The sequence below is a fragment of the Rana temporaria genome, chromosome 12 (genome assembly GCF_905171775.1).
Source record: "Rana temporaria chromosome 12, aRanTem1.1, whole genome shotgun sequence".
In the NCBI taxonomy this organism is placed as follows: domain Eukaryota; kingdom Metazoa; phylum Chordata; class Amphibia; order Anura; family Ranidae; genus Rana; species Rana temporaria.
Genome location: NC_053500.1, coordinates 135,556,431 through 135,577,833, shown reverse-complemented (window position 1 = coordinate 135,577,833; position 21,403 = coordinate 135,556,431). Strand labels below are relative to the sequence as shown.

At 45.4% G+C, this 21,403-nt stretch overlaps 1 protein-coding gene across 3 annotated transcripts in view; it reads left to right on the top strand.

The window, feature by feature from the left end:
* The window catches only part of PLEKHM1 (pleckstrin homology and RUN domain containing M1), a 33,677-nt gene extending 21,287 nt beyond the window's left edge, over nucleotides 1-12,390 (top strand). For all 3 annotated transcript variants that reach the window (XM_040330855.1, XM_040330854.1, XM_040330853.1), the window contains 4 exons: nucleotides 889-1,082; nucleotides 3,032-3,095; nucleotides 4,652-4,809; nucleotides 6,085-12,390. In XM_040330855.1, coding sequence (XP_040186789.1) covers nucleotides 889-1,082; nucleotides 3,032-3,095; nucleotides 4,652-4,809; nucleotides 6,085-6,193 — 525 coding nt within the window. In that variant the 3' untranslated portion in view covers nucleotides 6,194-12,390. The remainder of the gene's footprint in view (nucleotides 1-888; nucleotides 1,083-3,031; nucleotides 3,096-4,651; nucleotides 4,810-6,084) is intronic.
* The last annotated feature ends 9,013 nt before the right edge of the window (nucleotides 12,391-21,403 follow it).

The window sequence follows — 21,403 nt, the reverse complement described above, 5'->3', positions numbered from 1 at the left end:
GATCGGGTGAACACAGACAGACGGTCCGTGTTCATCCTATCCCCCCCATAGGGGAGAGCGGGAAAAAAGACAGGGCAGTCCCTGCACAGTGTGCGGCGACCGCCCTGTCATTCGCCGGCTCAGCCGGGGATCAGCGGAGCGATTCCCGCTGAGCAAGCGGAGGTTCACGGTGCGGATCATCACGGATCCGTCCCGTGTGAAAGGGCCCGTAGTCCCTTTTAACACGGGGCAGATTCCATTACAACCAGCAGGGGATCTGTGAGCTGATTGGAGCAGAGTGCTTTGATAACACATACAGTGGGGATCGAAAGTTTGGGCACCCCAGGTAAAAATGTATTGTATTATTGTGCATAACGAAGCCAAAGAAAGATGGAAAAATCTCCAATAGGCATCAAATTACAGGTTAGACAGACATTCTTATAATATGTCAAAAAAAAGTTAGATTTTATTTCCAACATTTACACTTTCAAAATTACAGAAAGCAAAAAATGGCGTCTGCAAAAGTTTGGGCACCCTGCAGAATTTATAGCATGCACTGACTGATTTTTTTATTATAAAGCACAGTCACAGGGGGACATTACATGAATCAACCGAGAGGATAATGTAAATTTAACCCTGTGGGTTAACAACCACTTTGAAATAATGATAAACATACAAGGAGTAAAAAATATATGTACACAGGATGGTCAGAAATGGAAGGAAGTCTGTGATGACATGTCTGTCCTCAGTGGGTACATGGGATGGCAGGAAGTTGGTGATGACATGTCTCCTCTGTGGGTCAGGGTCACAATGGGTTCATGGGGTCGCTAGAGATGAAAGGAAGTTGGTGAAGACTTTTTGGAGGAATGGTGGGGATTTCTCATTGTAATTTGTCTTTTGTTCCTCTAGGTGTCCCGACAGGCCATAAACTTCCTGAAAATGGTGCATAACGAGCCGATCTTTAACTTGAAATATTTGAATGAGAGTCTGTACCAGCACACAAAGACCATGTGCGACATTGAACGTAACCGCGAGAAGCTGCGTCTCCTCGGGGAATATCTGATGACATGTCGCAGTGGAGCGGTGAAGGAACTGAGCGCCAGGTGAGCCGCTGATGTCACATGAGGTGGGATAGGAGGCAGAAGGAGACCAGTTGCAACTGAGGCAGATGTACTACTGGAAAGGATGAAGCATAAATTATTTTTATCCAAATATTCCAGCACTGGCCCTTCCTGATTATAACTACCGTATATACTCGAGTATAAGACAAGTTTTTCAGCACATTTTTTTTTTTTGTGCTGAAAATGCCCCCCTTGGCTTATACTCGAGTCATCTTTTTGCGCCTGACCTCCAGGACTTTGGGGACCCGGTACCGGCCGGCCGTAGATCCCCTGGACCCCAAACTTGGCACACATGTAGGTTCCTCTACAAGTGTGCAAAGTTTGTTGTCCTGGGGACGAACGATTTTTCAAAGTTGGGCACCCCTTCCATAGACTTCCATGTTAAACAGTAAGTTCACTGGTAACTTTGGGGACCCGGTACCGGCTGAACATAGGTCCTCTGGACCCAAAACTTGTCACACATGTAGCCCCAGTTCTCCCCTACAAGTGTGCAACGTTTGCTGTCTGGGGGACCTATGGCCAGGAAGCCAAAGCCGGGCACCCCTTCTATATACTCCCATGTTAAACGTAAGTCTAGTCATGAGCACGGTGAGGCATGCACATGGACACAGTGAGGCATGCAGATAGATACCCTAGGCTTATACTCGAGTCAATACGTTTTCCCATTTTTTTTGTGGTAAAATTAGGTGCCTCGGCTTATACTCGAGTATATACGGTAAAAATCGGTTTTAAGTAAAATGGGTCCAATCTGCGTCACTAGATATTGTTCATATTCTCATCGCACATGTTCCTGGAATAGGCTCAGAAGTAGTGAGTGCTGCAATGGCTGGCCAGCTGGAGACATTACAGATCATCGCATATATTTGCGCACCCCGGATCATCCAATATTGTCCAAAATGTTTATTGAAGGATGATCACAAAGTGCAACGTTTCGGAGCCGCGCAGGGCCCCTTTGTCAGGCATGTCCTCATATACCTGATGGAAGGGGTCCTTCGCTCTGAAACTTTGTCCTTTGTGATCATTCTTCAATAAACCTTTTCAGGATAATTGATGGTGCACTGGTGAATAGATGCATTGGTCTGCTCCACTATCGCCCATATATGGTACACTGCTGTACTGATACTGTGCAATAATTGGTAGGAATAACTGGAATGTGCACAAATAGGTAATTATGGGTGTGGGTGGCTATGAGGAATGTGCAGTAATAGGTAGGTATTAGTGGGGGAGGAGTATGGGTACTGTTCATTATAATGTAGGTATGGGTGAGGAAGCGGGATTTTACAATAATGGGTATTATAGGTGGTAGATGGGTAGGGTGGAATGTACATGGTGGTGGGGTAATGTATTATGGGTGGAATGTACATGGTGGGGGAGTGATGCATTATGGGTGCAATGTACATGGTGGGTGAGTGATGCATTATGGGTGCAATGTACATGGTGGGTAAGTGATGCATTATGGGTGGAATGTACATGGTGGGGGAGTGATGCATTATGGGTGCAATGTACATGGTGGGGGAGTGATGCATTATGGGTGCAATGTACATGGTGGGTGAGTGATGCATTATGGGTGGAATGTACATGGTGGGGGACTGATGCATTATGGGTGGAATGTACATGGTGGGGGAGTGATGCATTATGGGTGGAATGTACATGGTGGGGGAGTGATGCATTATGGGTGGAATGTACATGGTGGGGGAGTGATGCATTATGGGAGGCATCTGAGGTTTTCCCTCACATTTGTGATGTGCTCTGACACAAAACAGCCAGTCAGTTTCATGGCATCGTGCAGACCTTATGGTCTGTAAATTGCAGACATTTCATTGGCTGTAAGCCTCCCACTTGGGGGGGGCTAGCTATTTCTAACGTCCATTTATTTATATTTTTTTCATTTCCTCATTATTATTTAATTTTTTTTATTTTTTTTTACATAGTTTGGATCAACGCAACTACCTTCTGGACTGTGCTCACACATACAGCTTGCAGGACCTTAAACAGGTGCAGTATGGGAAATTTCTTGGTATTTTCTTGGAATTTGTCAGGGTCACCTTTTTGAATGTTGCAGATTTGGAGTATTGGGAATCTCATTGTTGGGATTTGATAAAGGAAACCCGTTTCCTCATTCAGCTCTCATGGTGATCCTCTGGCTTCGATGCTTTTTGCATCACTGACCTGGAAATTGTGTCGCAGAGAAGGTCTTGTAAACAGCTTTTTTTCCCAGCATAGTCAAATAATGTTATCAGTGTAAACTATATTATCAGTGCTCATCATTAACATTCAGCTTTTGGTGACAGGCTCAATCCCATTGGATACCGGTTTATACACTGTGTGATTTGGGAGTTGTCAGGGATATGGGGGGTTCGCTGTATGATGTGGAAGTTGGTAATATCAGTGCACACTGTGTGGTGCTTTTGCTATCTGGGATGTGTGGTTGGGTGAGAGTGCTATCAGGAATAAGTGTGTGCGCTGTGGGGTGCAGGAGCTGTCAGGGACACCGTAGTGCTCTGTGTGACGCAGGTGCTGCCAGGGACAGCGGTGTGCTCTGTGTGACGCAGGAGCTGTCGGGGACACCGGTGTGCTCTGTGTGACGCAGGTGCTGCCAGGGACACCGGTGTGCTCTGTGTGACGCAGGTGCTGCCAGGGACAGCGGTGTGCTCTGTGTGACGCAGGAGCTGTCAGGGACACCGTAGTGCTCTGTGTGACGCAGGTGCTGCCAGGGACAGCGGTGTGCTCTGTGTGACGCAGGAGCTGTCAGGGACACTGGTGTGACGCAGGAGCTGTCAGGGACACTGGTGTGCTCTGTGTGACGCAGGAGCTGTCGGGGACACCGTAGTGCTCTGTGTGACGCAGGAGCTGTCAGGGACACCGGTGTGATCTGTGTGACGCAGGAGCTGTCAGGGACACCGCAGTGCTGAAGAGCAAAAAATATGTCTGATCGTGAAGGGGTGGGGGGTAAAACCTTCCGGAGGTCAAGAGGTTAAATCACCCACCAACATGTAAAAGCCTTTCTTATAAACCTCTTGGTTAAAGGGGTTGTAAAGGTACATTGTTTTTTTCCTGAATATCTTCCTTTACCTTAGTGCAGTCCTCCTTCACTTACCTCATCCTTCCATTTTGCTTTTAAATGTCCTTATTTCTTCTGAGAAATCCTCACTTCCTATTCTTCTGTCTGTAACTCCACACAGTAATGCCAGGCTTTCTCCCTGGTGTGGAGTGTCGTGCTCGCCCCCTCTCTTGGACTACAGGAGAGTCAGGATGCTCTCTACGTTGCAGATAAAGGAGCTGTGTGTTAGTGGGCGTCCTGACTCTCCTGTAGTCCAAGGGAGGGGGCGAGCACGACACTCCACACCAGGGAGAAATCCTGGCATTACTGTGTGTAGTTACAGACAGAAGAACAGGAAGTGAGCTATTTAGGGGGAAAAAATTGTACCTTTACAGCCCCTTTTAAATCTCTGTATAATAGGAATCTGCTATGCTGGTGCAATCATTTTGTAGATGTTGTATTGCAGTCTCAATATATCTCGGGCAGATGTTGTAATGTGTGTCTCTTGCAGATCTCTGATGGGATGTTTGAACCTTTTCTTCAGTCCGCTGTGGAGTTTGCCTGCAGTCATGTCTTTCAGTGTGATCTCTGCAGTCAGAGAGGATTCATCTGTCAGATATGTAACAGCAATGAGATCATCTACCCCTTCCAGTTTGACACAACCTGCAGGTGAGACGTCAGGATTCCAGATTCTTTTGTGTTATTGTGAAAAGTGTTGCGCAAACTGTTGGTGCTCTATAATTATTATCCTATTATTATTTGGTACACCTAGGCACTGCTCATGTTTCCACTATGGGTTCAGTTAAAACAAAACTGATGCCGGTGACTTATCCTTAAGGTTCCCCTAACAGGGAAGTTCCTTCAATGACAGCGCAGGCGCAAACTTGCCGACGGAAATCTTCGAACCTGAACCTCCCCCGGCATCCAGGCTCATTCTTTAACATGCCTGTGGATTGGAGGATGTTAAAAAAAGAGCCAGGAGGCCGAGCGAGCGAAGCGAGGACGTGAGGCCGACTGGCCACTTTCCTCGAAATCCACGTCGCCCTGGATGCCGGCCGAGGTTCGGAGATTTCCGTCGGCAAGTTTGCGCCTGCGCAGTCTTTGAAGGAACTTTCCCGTTAGCCGTGAACCATCTCGGCAGAGCACATTGCGCCTGCACAGGAACTTTCACGATAGCCGGGAACCAGCTCGGCAGATCACGGTAACTAAGACCCTTTCTCTACCGTTCATGGACGGACACAGCAGAAATTGACCTTGGGGTATTATATCCTTCCTTCCAGGAAGTCTCTCCTGGAAGGAAGGATATAATACCCTAAGGTCAAAGGCTGCTGTGTCTGTCCATGAACTCAGAGAAATGGATTTTACGGTGAGTACAAAAATCCTATTTTTTCATAAATGATGAGAATTGTGTTTGGGTTCCAGTGATTGATTACATCAGGGGTGTCAAACTCAATTTCATCGCGGGCCACATCAGCATTATTATTGCCCTCAAAAGGACCGGTTGTATCTGTAAGATTAGATGTCCAGCGCATCCCCTCCCCTTACATTAGATGTCAAGAACCACCCCACCATTAGAAGTTGAGTCCCCCACTCTCCCTTACATCACAGTGCACCCCCTTTCCTTATGCTGCTGCAGCTGGGAAGAAGCTGGATGCATTGCTTGAAATTAAGGGTCTGGGGTAGGACCAGAGGAGGCCATGAGCTCTCCTGCAGCAGCTGCAGAAGAGGTGCGAGGGCCACACGAAATGGCCTGGAGGGCCAAATTCGGCCCGCGGCCCTTGTGTTTGACACCTGTGGATTACATCATCCCTGACAGCAGCTTCTAATTCACCAACTAGATCTATTCAAATATGCTGCCAGTTCTTCCATGTCCCAGGACAGGTTGCCATTCTCTATGTCCATCCACTAGATGGCAGCATCTGAGCCCTGTTTCTTCTCTTATAGGTGTCCTGAATGTAAAGCAGTCTTCCATATTCCGTGTAAGGCTCAACAGACGCAGTGCCCACGTTGCCTACGGAGAAGAAGGTACCAGGACCAGGGGGTGAAGGTGTGAGGCGCTTTTGAATTTTGCTCAATTTCCTGCGGTGTGGAAGATATGGTCGCTACTGCCCGTCACTTTATTCCTGTATATAGACTGTATATTCCTTGTGTGTATGTAGTGTACAGACTCTGCAATGAAGGTAGAGAAGGATATGGCCCATCATGCTTTATCGGATGGGGTGGATCCTTGTTCTCCATGGCCAAGACTTGCAAGAAACGCTCTAATATTCCTTCAGCCATCAACTGCCTGGACAACTCTCTATGCGTCCGGTCCCTACATGTTAATCCAGTCTTCCATCCCTCACTGCTTATTTCATGTCACAGGAAGGAGAACTGTCCGCTATCAGAGCCTTGGCCAGGCAGCATTCTTTTATATCCCTGCTAATGCGAGAACTGTGCGCCATCAGAGCCTCGGCCAGGCAGCATTCTCCTTCATCCTTGCTAATACCAGAACTGTCCGCCATCAGAGCCTCGGCCAGGCAGCATTCTCCTCCATCCTTGCTAAAACCAGAACTGTCCGCCATTAGAGCTGCGGCCAGGCAGCATTCTTTTATATCTCTGCTAATGCGAGAACTGTGCGCCATCAGAGCCTTGGCCAGGCAGCATTCTCCTCCATCCTTGCTAATACGAGAACTGTCCGCCATTAGAGCCTCGGCCAGGCAGCATTCTCCTCCATCCTTGCTAATACGAGAACTGTCCGCCATTAGAGCCTCGGCCAGGCAGCATTCTCCTCCATCCTTGCTAATACGAGAACTGTCCGCCATCAGAGCCTCGGCCAGGCAGGACACCCCTCTTCCAAACTAATATGAGAACTGTGCGTTATCAAAGCCTTGGCCAGGCAAGAATCCCCCCTCCTCACTAATATGAGAACTTCCACCATCGGACCCCCCTCCTTCCTTTCTAATACAAGAATTGTCCATCAGATCTTCAGGCAGGCTGGACAACCCCCTTCCTAACTAATATGACAGCTGTCCAACATTGAACCCTTGGCCAGGAAGGACACATGCTTCCTAAGTACTAGGAGAACTAATTTGTCTTCAGAGTCTCAGCCAGGCAGGGCCCTCCCTTTCCTCACAATACAAGAACTGTCCGCCATCGGAGCCTCTGTGAGGCAGGACACCCCTCCTCCGAACTAATATGACCGCTGTCCACCATTGAGGTCTTGGCCAGGAAGGACACCAACTTCCTAAGAAGTAATAAGAGAACTATCTGTCATCAGTCTCAGCCAGGCTGGGCACCCCGTTTCTTACTAATACAAGATCTGTCCACCATCAGAGCCTCGGCCAAGGAGGACACCCCCTTCTTAACTGTTAATAGAACTAATATGAAGATATCAACCATCGAAGCCTCTGCTAGGCAGGACACCCCTTCCTATCTTTACTTTATTAATCTCAAAGGGAAATTGTTAATACAAGAATTGTCCGGCCTCAGATTTTCAGCTAGGCTGGACACCCCCTTCCTAACTAATATGACAGCTGTCCAACATTGAAGCCTTGGTCAGGAAGGAGACCTACTTCCTAAGTACTAGGAGGACTATTTGTCTTCAGTCTTGGCCAAGCAGGACACCCCCTTTCCTTACTAATACGAGAACTGTCCGCCATCGGAGCCTCTGTGAGGCAGGACACCCCTCTTCCAAACTAATATGACAGCTGTCCACCATTAAAGCCTTGGCCAGGAAGGACATCCACTTCCTAAGTAATGGAACTCTTTGTCTTCAGAGTCTTAGCCAGGCAGAACACCCCTTTCCTCACTAATACGAGAACTGTCTACCATCAGAGCCTCTGTGAGGCAGGACACCCCCTCCTCCGAACTAATGACAGCTGCCCACCATTGAGGCCTTGGCCAGGAAGGACACTCACTTCCTAAGAAATAATAGAACTACCTGTCATCAGTCTCAGCCAGGCTGGGCACCCACTAATATGAGGGCTGTCCACCATCAGAGCCTCGGCCAAGGAGGACACCCCCTTCTTAACTATTAATAGAACTGTTGTCTGTCATTAGAACCTCAGCCAGGCAGGACACCCACTTCCTCACTAATACGAGAGATTCTCACCATCGGAACCTCAGCCAGGCAGGACACCCTCTTCCTTACTAATACGAGAGATTCTCACCATCGGAACCTCAGCCAGGCAGGACACCCACTTCCTCACTAATACGAGAGATTCTCACCATCGGAACCTCAGCCAGGCAGGACACCCTCTTCCTCACTAATACGAGAGATTCTCGCCATCGGAACCTTTGCCAGGCAGGACACCCTCTTCCTCACTAATACGAGAGATTCTCGCCATCGGAACCTCAGCCAGGCAGGACACCCTCTTCCTCACTAATATGACAACTGTCCACCATCGGAGCCTTGGCTAGAAAGGACACCCCCCCCCCCCTCTTCCTCACCAATCCTGATGTATCATGAAGAGTTACTCTTTATTATTTTTATGCAAATATGAAGTTTACAACTTGTAATATTTTTCTAGTTTTCATCATCTTTTTAATGAATCATGTGCCTTTCTGACAATGGACAGTAGTGAGTAGCATCCAAGCATCATGGAAGCTAGAGGAGGACAGAGCCGGGCACGTTGAGTGTCTGTAGATTGACTGAAGTACGCACATAGTGTGGATGACTCCTGATTGGACAGCAAGGCGAAATCGCAGCATTACCACTTCACCCACTCACTATAGGAAGAGCCAGTCCCAAGTTTTGGGCTTATAGTTCAGGGAAATCTGGATCCTAACCGTTTGGCCTATACAGCTGCTCTAGGCAATTGCTTTGTTTACTTTAACAGATTGTAGTGTGTGAAAAATTCTCTATTTTTAAAGGAAATGTTTCATTTGGGGAAGAAAACCACTCTCTTTGTAAGGTGGGCGTAATTCATTATTTTCAGTGGCGGGAAGCTGATAATGACACTTTCCTCAAAGCATCTTTTTATTTTGTTTTCACGGTTTTCTAAAATGTTTGTCATTCCATTCAAAATCCTACGAAGGCGAAGCTAAAGTTCCACAAAAGAGAAGTCCTAATCTTTGCTGATCTTTATAAATAACCTAATCATGGTCCACAACTCCTCCAGCAGCCAATCCATCTAAATACCTAATCGTGGTCCACAACTCCTCCAGCAGCCAATCAGTAAAAATATCTGATCATGGTCCTCAACCCCTCCAGTAGCCAATCCATCTAAATACCTAATCGTGGTCCACAACCCCTCCAGCAGCCAATCCATCTAAATACCTAATCGTGGTCCACAACCCCTTTAGCAGCCAATCGGTAAAAATATTTGATCATGGTCCTCAACTCCTCCAGCAAGCAATCTATATAAATACCCAGTCATTGTCCACAACCCCTCCAGCAGCCAATCCATCTAAATACCTAATCGTGGTCCACAACCCCTCCAGCAGATAATCCATCTAAATACCTAATCGTGGTCCACAACTCCTCCAGCAGCCAATCCATCTAAATACCTAATCGTGGTCCACAACTCCTCCAGCAGCCAACCCATCTAAATACCTAATCATGGTCCACAACCCCTCCAGCAGCCAATCAGTAAAAATATCTGATCATGGTCCTCAACTCCTCCAGCAACCAATCTATATAAAATACCCAGTCATGGTCTGCCACCCCTCCAGCAGCCAGTCTATCTAAATACCTAGTCATGGTCCACACACAACCCCTCCAGCAGCTTTTAGGTATAAATACCTAATCATGGTCCACAACTCCTCCAGCAGCCAATTGGTAAAAATATCTGATCATGGTCCTCAACCCCTCCAGCAATCAATCTATATAAATACCCAGTCATGGTCCACCACCCCTTTAGCAGCCAATCCATCTAAATACCTAATTGTTGTCCACAACCCCTCCAGCGGCTTTTAGGTATAAATACCTAATCATGGTCCACAACTCCTCCACAAGTCAATCTATATAAATAACTAATCACGGTCCACAACTCCTCCATACAAATACCCAGTCCTGGTTCACAACTCCTCCAGCAGACAATTTATATTAATACTTGATCCTGGTCCACAACCCCTCCATATAAATACCTATTCATGGTCCACAACTCCTCCATATAAATACCTAATCATGGTCCACAACTCCTCCATCATCCAATCAATATAAATACCTAATCAGGGTCCACATCTCCTCCAGCACCCAAATTTTATATAAAAACCTAACTAATGGACCACAACCACTCCAGCAGCCAATCTATAAAAATACCCTATTGTTTCCCACAACTTTTCCAGCAGCCAACCTTTCTAACTACCCCAATCATGTCCCATGACTCAACAGCAGCCTGTCTACATAAATGCCCTTGTATGCCCCTTCCACAGCCATCCTTTAGAAATACAAATTATGTTTTAAATGACTCCTCAAGAAAACAATCTTTATATAAATTCCAATCATCTCCTATGACTCCTCAATCAATCATAAATACCAATCATCATGTTTTACGATTCGTCCAACAGCCAATCTTTATAGATACCAATCATGTCCCATGACCCATCCAGCAGTCAATCTATTTAAATACTACATGTTGTCCCATTACTCCTCCCACAACCATTCTTCATATCTACCTTGTGATGTGTAATGGCGCTTTTAGCAGCCAATCTTTAGAAAAAGACCCATCCTGTCCCATGACTTCTCCAGTAGTCAAACCTAAGGCCCTCATGCACATGGAAGCTTTTGTGAGTCTTGCCCAAATTGAGAGCATGAGGCAGCTGCAGCATACAACCACCCATAGTAATACATGTTTGAATGCAAGCTGTACATGCGTCTACACCATATTTGCAAAGGTACGCACATGGGCATATGTGCTGGAACACGGCTGTTGCATGTTCTTGGATTGGAGTTTATGTTAAGTACAGCTAGCATTCAGCCTTTTGTTACTAGGGGCGGCTATACACTGCATGCCCGCGTGTGTCCCTGTGCATGAGGCTCAATAAAAATACTCCATCGTAGCCCATGATTGTTTTCAGCAGCCAATCTTTATAAATAATGCATCGTGTCCTATGACTCTTCCAAAAGCCAATCTTTAAAAAAAATACCACATCGTGTCCCATGACTCTTCCACCAGCTAATCTATATAATTACCCCGTTGTGTCCAATGACTCTTCCAACAACAGCCAATCTTCGTAAATACCCCATCGTGTACCATCACTATTCTAACAGTAATCTTCGTAAATACCCCATCGTGTCCCATCACTATTCCAACAGCAATCTTCGTCAATACCCCATTGTGTCCCATGACTCTTCCAACAACAGCCAATCTTTAAAAATACCACTTTGTGTCCCTTGACTCTTCCAACAGACAATCTTTAAAAAAAATACCACATAGTGTCCCATGACTCTTCCACCAGCTAATCTATATAATTACCCCGTTGTGTCCAATGGCTCTTCCAACAACAGCCAATCTTTGTAAATACCCCATCGTCTACCTTGATTCTTTTAACAGCCAATCTTTGTAAATACCCCATCATGTCCCATCACTATTCCAACAGACAATCTTTGTAAATACCCCATTGTGTCCCATGACTCTTCCAACAGCCAATCTATATTATTACCCCAATGTGTCCCATGACTCTTCCAACAACAGCTAATCTTTGTAAATACCCCATTGTGTCCAATGACTCTTCCAACAACAGCCAATCTTTGTAAATACCCCATCATGTCCCATCACTATTCCAACAGCCAATCTATATAAATACCCCATTGTGCACCATGACTCTTCCACCAGCCAATCTATATTATTACCCCAATGTGTCCCATGACTCTTCCAACAACAGCCAATCTTTAAAAATACTGCGTCGTGTCCCATGACTCTGCCAACAGCCAATCTTTGCAAATGCCCCATTGTGTCCCATGATTTTTCCAGTCTTCATAAAGACCCTATAGTGTACCATGATCCCCACACACTGACAAATGATTCTAGAGAAGCGAAATAACTGACATATCCATATTATATTTACCTGGTCTGGAAGGTTGCAGTCATTGCCCATTGGGATCTTCTTCCTGTCGCCCGGCCTTGCTGGATTTGGAGGTTGCAGTTGACCGCACAGTAACGTGATGGTGTGATTAGCAGCTTCCACCCTTCCAGGACACAGAAGACGTAACCTAAGCTAACTCCTATCTGGGGAGTGGTAATGAGGAGCTCACGTGCCAAACATTTACTAACCAAACCTGTCATCTTTTTAAATTATTCTGCCAATAAACCAGATTTACCACTACGGTGTGTGTGTGTGTAGTTTCATTTCATGTGTGTTCTCAGATTCGTTTCCTGATTTCTCCAGCGTTTTGTACATATATGGAAAGATGAATGCAAGACAACCCCCAACATCTCCTCGTTCCTGTATCCTCTGCTGTAGACTGTCACACTTTAATGAGAACATTACACAGTATATATAACTTATATCTGGAGAGCGGTGGTGTCACTTCTGAATAATGTGGCTGATATTTAGAGAGCGGTGATGTCACTCCTATATAATATAACATATCTGAGGAGTGGCAATGTGACTCCTATATAAGATATCTGGAGAGCGGTGATGTCACTCCTGTATAATATAAGATGTCTGGAGAGCGGTGATGTCACTCCTGTATAATATAAGATATCTGGAGAGCGGTGATGTCACTCCTATATAATATAAGATATCCGGAGAGAGATGATGTCACTCCTGTATAATATAAGATGTCTGGAGAGCGGTGATGTCACTCCTGTATAATATAAGATGTCTGGAGAGCGGTGATGTCACTTCTGAATAATGTGGCTGATATTTAGAGAGCGGTGATGTCACTCCTATATAATATAACATATCTGAGGAGTGGCAATGTGACTCCTATATAAGATATCTGGAGAGCGGTGATGTCACTCCTGTATAATATAAGATGTCTGGAGAGCGGTGATGTCACTCCTGTATAATATAAGATGTCTGGAGAGCGGTGATGTCACTCCTGTATAATATAAGATATCTGGAGAGCGGTGATGTCACTCCTATATAATATAAGATATCCGGAGAGAGATGATGTCACTCCTGTATAATATAAGATGTCTGGAGAGCGGTGATGTCACTCCTGTATAATATAAGATGTCTGGAGAGCGGTGATGTCACTCCTATATAAGATGTCTGGAGAGCGGTGATGTCACTCCTATATAATATATCTGGAGAGCGGTGATGTCACTCCTATATAATATAAGATGTCTGGAGAGCGGTGATGTCACTCCTGTATAATATAAGATGTCTGGAGAGCGGTGATGTCACTCCTGTATAATATAAGATGTCTGGAGAGCGGTGATGTCACTCCTGTATAATATAAGATGTCTGGAGAGCGGTGATGTCACTCCTATATAATATATCTGGAGAGCGGTGATGTCACTCCTATATAATATAAGATGTCTGGAGAGCGGTGATGTCACTCCTATATAATATATCTGGAGAGCGGTGATGTCACTCCTATATAATATAAGATGTCTGGAGAGCGGTGATGTCACTCCTATATAATATAACTTACAGTATCTCACAAAAGTAAGTACACCCCTCACATTTGTGTAAATATTTTCTTCTATCTTTTCATGTGACGACACTGAAGAAATGACACTTTGCTACAATGTTGTGTAGTGAGTGAACAGCTTGTATAACGGTGTAAATTTGCTGTCCCCTCAAAATAACTCAACACACAGCCATTAATGTCTAAACCGCTGGCAACAAAAGTGAGTACACCCCTAAGTGAAAATGTCCAAATTGGGCCCCAAAGTGTCCATATTTTGTGTGGCCGCCATTATTTTCCAGCACTGCCTTGACCCTCTTGGGCATGGAGGTCACCAGAGCTTCACAGGTTGCCACTGGAGTCCTCTTCCCCTCCTCCATGATGACATCACAGAGCTGGTGGATGTTGGAGACCTTGCGCTCCTCCACCTTCCATTTGAGGACGCCCCACAGATGCTCAATAGGGTTTAGGTCTGGAGACATGCTTGGCCAGTCCATCACCCTTTACCCTCAGCTTCTTTCGCAAGGCAGTGGTCGTCTTGGAGGTGTGTTTGGGGTCGTTATCATGTTGGAATACTGCCCTGCGGCCCAGTCTCTGAAGGGAGGGGATCATGCTTTGCTTCAGTATGTCACAGTACATGTTGGCATTCATGGTTCCCTCAATGATCTGTAGCTCCCCAGTGCCGGCGGCACTCATGCAGCCCCAGACCATAACACTCCGACCACCATGCCTGACTGTAGACAAGACACACTTGTCTTTGTCGTCCTGGTTGCCGCCAGATAGTTTCAGTAATCCCATGTTCTTAGTCTGCTTGTCTTCAGCAAACTGTTTGCAGGCTTTCTTGTGCATCATCTTTAGAAGAGACTTCCTTCTGGGACAACAGCCATGCAGACCAATTTGATGCAGTGTACGGCATATGGTCTGAGCACTGACAGGCTGCCCCTTCAACCTGGCCTTTAGGAGAAAGATCAAAACCTATCTCTTTTAAGGTCAAAGGAGAAATGGTCAACAAGCGCCCAGAGGCGATGTGTAGCTCTATATAAGTTTTTCACTCACTCACTCAACCTCTGCAGCAATGCTGACGTGCACTCAACTTCTTTGGTTGACCATGGCGAGGCCTGATCTGAGGGGAACCTCTCCTGTTATACCGCTGTATGGTCTTGGCCACCGTGCTGCAGCTCAGTTTCAGGGTCTTGGCAATCTTCTTATAGCCTAGGCCATCTTTATGTAGAGCAAGAAATCTTTTTGTTCAGACCCTCAGAGAGTCCTTTGCCATGAGGTGCCATGTTGAACTTCCAGTGACCAGTATGAGAGAGTGAGAGCGATAACACCAAATTTAACACACCTGCTCTCCATTCACACCTGAGACCTTGTAACTCTAACGAGTCACATGACACTGGTGAGGGAAAATGGCTAATTGGGCCCAATTTGGACATTTTCACTTAAGGGTGTACTCACTTTTGTTGCCAGTGGTTTAGACATTGAGGCTGCATTTACACCTGAGTGTTTTCAGCTCATGAAAAGCCCAACAAATAAAATCCCATTCATTTCAATGGCACCTGTTTACATCTGAGCGTTTTGTCACCTGAAGCAAAACGCCCAAAAAACGCAGTAAGCTCAAAAAAAGAACACAAGCTTCTTTGGGAGAGATTACAGGCATTTCTCTGCCTTTTTACATTGGTGACCCGAACAAATCACGTTAAAAAAACCTGTGGTAAAAACGCACGACTTTGAAACGCTCAGGTGTGAATGCAGCCTGAAGGTTGTTACCTGAGTAAGTTGGGGTAGATTCAGGTAGCTACGCTATAATTTACAGCAGCGTAGTGTATTTACGCTACGCCTCCGCAACTTACAGGAGCAAGTGCAGTATTCACAAAGCACTTGCTCCGTAAGTCGCGGCGGCGTAGCGTAAATGGGGCCGGCGTAAGCGCGCGTAATTCAAATGGGGAAGGGGGGCATGTTTTATGGTTATATGTGATGACCTGACGTGATTTACGAACGGCGCATGCGCCGTCCGTGTACATATCCCAGTGTGCATTGCTTCCAAGTACGGCGTAACGACGTATTGGTTTCGACGTGAACGTAAATTACGTCCAGCCCTATTCGCGAACGACTTACGCAAACAACGTAAATAATTCAAATTTCAAAGCGGGAACGACGTCCATACTTAACATTGGCTGCGCCTCCTAATAGCAGGAGCAGCTTTACCCCGAAAAAGCCTTAACGCAAACGACATAAAAAACGAACACCGGGCGCACGTACGTTTGTGAATCGGCGTATCTAGGAAATTAGCATATTCTACGCCGACAACAACGGAAGCGCCCCTAGCGGCCAAAGTTATATTGCACACAATTCTACGCCGCCGCAATCAAGTTACGTCGGTGGAGGAAGCCTATTTTTCCAGCGTAACTGCCTTTGTGAATCAGCGTAACGCTACGCGGGTGCGGAATTCAAATTACGGTGTATGTGAATCTACCCCAATGCAGATACAAAGTGTCATTTCTTCAGTGTTGTCACATGAAAAGATAGAAGAAAATATTTTGAAAAATGTGAGGGGTGTACTTACTTTTGTGAGATACTGTATATCCGGAGAGTGGTGATGTCACTCCTGTATAATATATCTTATATCTGGAGAGCGGTGATGTCACTCCTGTATAATATATCTTATATCTGGAGAGCGGTGATGTCACTCCTGTATAATATATCTTATATCTGAAGGGGGGTGATGTCACTCCTGTATAATATATCTGGAGAGCGGTGATGTCACTCCTATATAATATATGTTATATCTGGAGAGCGGTGATGTCACTCCTGTATAATATATCTTATATCTGGAGAGCGGTGATGTCACTCCTGTATAATATATCTGGAGAGCGGTGATGTCACTCCTGTATAATATATCTTATATCTGGAGAGCGGTGATGTCACTCCTGTATAATATATCTTATATCTGGAGAGCGGTGATGTCACTCCTGTATAATATATCTTATATCTGGAGAGCGGTGATGTCACTCCTGTATAATATATCTGGAGAGCGGTGATGTCACTCCTATATAATATATGTTATATCTGGAGAGCGGTGATGTCACTCCTGTATAATATATCTTATATCTGGAGAGCGGTGATGTCACTCCTATATAATATATCTGGAGAGCGGTGATGTCACTCCTGTATAATATATCTTATATCTGGAGAGCGGTGATGTCACTCCTGTATAATATATCTTATATCTGGAGAGCGGTGATGTCACTCCTGTATAATATATCTTATATCTGGAGAGCGGTGATGTCACTCCTGTATAATATATCTTATATCTGGAGAGCGGTGATGTCACTCCTATATAATATATGTTATATCTGGAGAGCGGTGATGTCACTCCTGTATAATATATCTTATATCTGGAGAGCGGTGATGTCACTCCTGTATAATATATCTGGAGAGCGGTGATGTCACTCCTGTATAATATATCTTATATCTGGAGAGCGGTGATGTCACTCCTGTATAATATATCTTATATCTGGAGAGCGGTGATGTCACTCCTGTATAATATATCTTATATCTGGAGGGCGGTGATGTCACTCCTGTATAATATATCTTATATCTGGAGAGCGGTGATGTCACTCCTGTATAATATATCTTATATCTGGAGAGCGGTGATGTCACTCCTGTATAATATATCTTGTATCTGGAGGGCGGTGATGTCACTCCTGTATAATATAAGATGTCTGGAGAGCGGTGATGTCACTCCTATATAAGATGTCTGGAGAGCGGTGATGTCACTCCTATATAATATATCTGGAGAGCGGTGATGTCACTCCTATATAATATAAGATGTCTGGAGAGCGGTGATGTCACTCCTATATAATATAAGATGTCTGGAGAGCGGTGATGTCACTCCTGTATAATATAAGATGTCTGGAGAGCGGTGATGTCACTCCTGTATAATATAAGATGTCTGGAGAGCGGTGATGTCACTCCTGTATAATATAAGATGTCTGGAGAGCGGTGATGTCACTCCTATATAATATATCTGGAGAGCGGTGATGTCACTCCTATATAATATAAGATGTCTGGAGAGCGGTGATGTCACTCCTATATAATATAACTTACAGTATCTCACAAAAGTAAGTACACCCCTCACATTTGTGTAAATATTTTCTTCTATCTTTTCATGTGACGACACTGAAGAAATGACACTTTGCTACAATGTTGTGTAGTGAGTGAACAGCTTGTATAACAGTGTACATTTGCTGTCCCCTCAAAATAACTCAACACACAGCCATTAATGTCTAAACCGCTGGCAACAAAAGTGAGTACACCCCTAAGTGAAAATGTCCAAATTGGGCCCCAAAGTGTCCATATTTTGTGTGGCCGCCATTATTTTCCAGCACTGCCTTGACCCTCTTGGGCATGGAGGTCACCAGAGCTTCACAGGTTGCCACTGGAGTCCTCTTCCCCTCCTCCATGATGACATCACAGAGCTGGTGGATGTTGGAGACCTTGCGCTCCTCCACCTTCCATTTGAGGACGCCCCACAGATGCTCAATAGGGTTTAGGTCTGGAGACATGCTTGGCCAGTCCATCACCCTTTACCCTCAGCTTCTTTCGCAAGGCAGTGGTCGTCTTGGAGGTGTGTTTGGGGTCGTTATCATGTTGGAATACTGCCCTGCGGCCCAGTCTCTGAAGGGAGGGGATCATGCTTTGCTTCAGTATGTCACAGTACATGTTGGCATTCATGGTTCCCTCAATGATCTGTAGCTCCCCAGTGCCGGCGGCACTCATGCAGCCCCAGACCATAACACTCCGACCACCATGCCTGACTGTAGACAAGACACACTTGTCTTTGTCGTCCTGGTTGCCGCCAGATAGTTTCAGTAATCCCATGTTCTTAGTCTGCTTGTCTTCAGCAAACTGTTTGCAGGCTTTCTTGTGCATCATCTTTAGAAGAGACTTCCTTCTGGGACAACAGCCATGCAGACCAATTTGATGCAGTGTACGGCATATGGTCTGAGCACTGACAGGCTGCCCCTTCAACCTGGCCTTTAGGAGAAAGATCAAAACCTATCTCTTTTAAGGTCAAAGGAGAAATGGTCAACAAGCGCCCAGAGGCGATGTGTAGCTCTATATAAGTTTTTCACTCACTCACTCAACCTCTGCAGCAATGCTGACGTGCACTCAACTTCTTTGGTTGACCATGGCGAGGCCTGATCTGAGGGGAACCTCTCCTGTTATACCGCTGTATGGTCTTGGCCACCGTGCTGCAGCTCAGTTTCAGGGTCTTGGCAATCTTCTTATAGCCTAGGCCATCTTTATGTAGAGCAAGAAATCTTTTTGTTCAGACCCTCAGAGAGTCCTTTGCCATGAGGTGCCATGTTGAACTTCCAGTGACCAGTATGAGAGAGTGAGAGCGATAACACCAAATTTAACACACCTGCTCTCCATTCACACCTGAGACCTTGTAACTCTAATGAGTCACATGACACTGGTGAGGGAAAATGGCTAATTGGGCCCAATTTGGACATTTTCACTTAAGGGTGTACTCACTTTTGTTGCCAGTGGTTTAGACATTGAGGCTGCATTTACACCTGAGTGTTTTCAGCTCATGAAAAGCCCAACAAATAAAATCCCATTCATTTCAATGGCACCTGTTTACATCTGAGGGTTTTGTCACCTGAAGCAAAACGCCCAAAAAACGCAGTAAGCTCAAAAAAAGAACACAAGCTTCTTTGGGAGAGATTACAGGCGTTTTTCTGCCCTTTTACATTGGTGACCCGAACAAATCGCGTTAAAAAAACCTGTGGTAAAAACGCGCGACTTTGAAACGCTCAGGTGTGAATGCAGCCTGAAGGTTGTTACCTGAGTAAGTTGGGGTAGATTCAGGTAGCTACGCTATAATTTACAGCAGCGTAGTGTATTTACGCTACGCCTCCGCAACTTACAGGAGCAAGTGCAGTATTCACAAAGCACTTGCTCCGTAAGTCGCGGCGGCGTAGCGTAAATGGGGCCGGCGTAAGCGCGCGTAATTCAAATGGGGAAGGGGGGCATGTTTTATGGTTATATGTGATGACCTGACGTGATTTACGAACGGCGCATGCGCCGTCCGTGTACATATCCCAGTGTGCATTGCTTCCAAGTACGGCGCAACGACGTATTGGTTTCGACGTGAACGTAAATTACGTCCAGCCCTATTCGCGAACGACTTACGCAAACAACGTAAATAATTCAAATTTCAAAGCGGGAACGACGTCCATACTTAACATTGGCTGCGCCTCCTAATAGCAGGAGCAGCTTTACCCCGAAAAAGCCTTAACGCAAACGACATAAAAAACGAACACCGGGCGCACGTACGTTTGTGAATCGGCGTATCTAGGAAATTAGCATATTCTACGCCGACAACAACGGAAGCGCCCCTAGCGGCCAAAGTTATATTGCACACAATTCTACGCCGCCGCAATCAAGTTACGTCGGTGGAGGAAGCCTATTTTTCCAGCGTATAACTGCCTTTGTGAATCAGCGTAACGCTACGCGGGTGCGGAATTCAAATTACGGTGTATGTGAATCTACCCCAATGCAGATACAAAGTGTCATTTCTTCAGTGTTGTCACATGAAAAGATAGAAGAAAATATTTTCAAAAATGTGAGGGGTGTACTTACTTTTGTGAGATACTGTATATCCGGAGAGTGGTGATGTCACTCCTGTATAATATATCTTATATCTGGAGAGCGGTGATGTCACTCCTGTATAATATATCTGGAGAGCGGTGATGTCACTCCTGTATAATATATCTTATATCTGGAGAGCGGTGATGTCACTCCTGTATAATATATCTTATATCTGGAGAGCGGTGATGTCACTCCTGTATAATATATCTTATATCTGGAGAGCGGTGATGTCACTCCTGTATAATATGTCTGGAGAGCGGTGATGTCACTCCTGTATAATATATCTTATATCTGGAGAGCGGTGATGTCACTCCTGTATAATATATCTTATATCTGGAGAGCGGTGATGTCACTCCTGTATAATATATCTGGAGAGCGGTGATGTCACTCCTGTATAATATATCTTATATCTGGAGAGCGGTGATGTCACTCCTGTATAATATGTCTGGAGAGCGGTGATGTCACTCCTGTATAATATATCTTATATCTGGAGAGCGGTGATGTCACTCCTGTATAATATATCTTATATCTGGAGGGCGGTGATGTCACTCCTGTATAATATATCTTGTATCTGGAGGGCGGTGATGTCACTCCTGTATAATATATCTTGTATCTGGAGGGCGGTGATGTCACTCCTGTATAATATAACTTATATCTGGAGAGCGGTGATGTCACTCCTGTATAATATATCTTATATCTGGAGAGCGGTGATGTCACTCCTGTATAATATATCTTATATCTGGAGAGCGGTGATGTCACTCCTGTATAATATATCTTATATCTGGAGAGCGGTGATGTCACTCCTGTATAATATATCTGGAGAGCGGTGATGTCACTCCTGTATAATATATCTGGAGAGCGGTGATGTCACTCCTCTATAATATATCTGGAGAGCGGTGATGTCACTCCTCTATAATATATCTGGAGAGCGGTGATGTCACTCCTGTATAATATATCTGGAGGGCGGTGATGTCACAAGTTTACTTTGGAAGGGTTGCTCCGTGTTCTTTGTATTGGGAGTACAGGAAGGTATTGCATTGGGCAATGTGCATGACTCCTCCTGTGTGCGGTGGGTCTGTGCGGCATCTCCTGTGA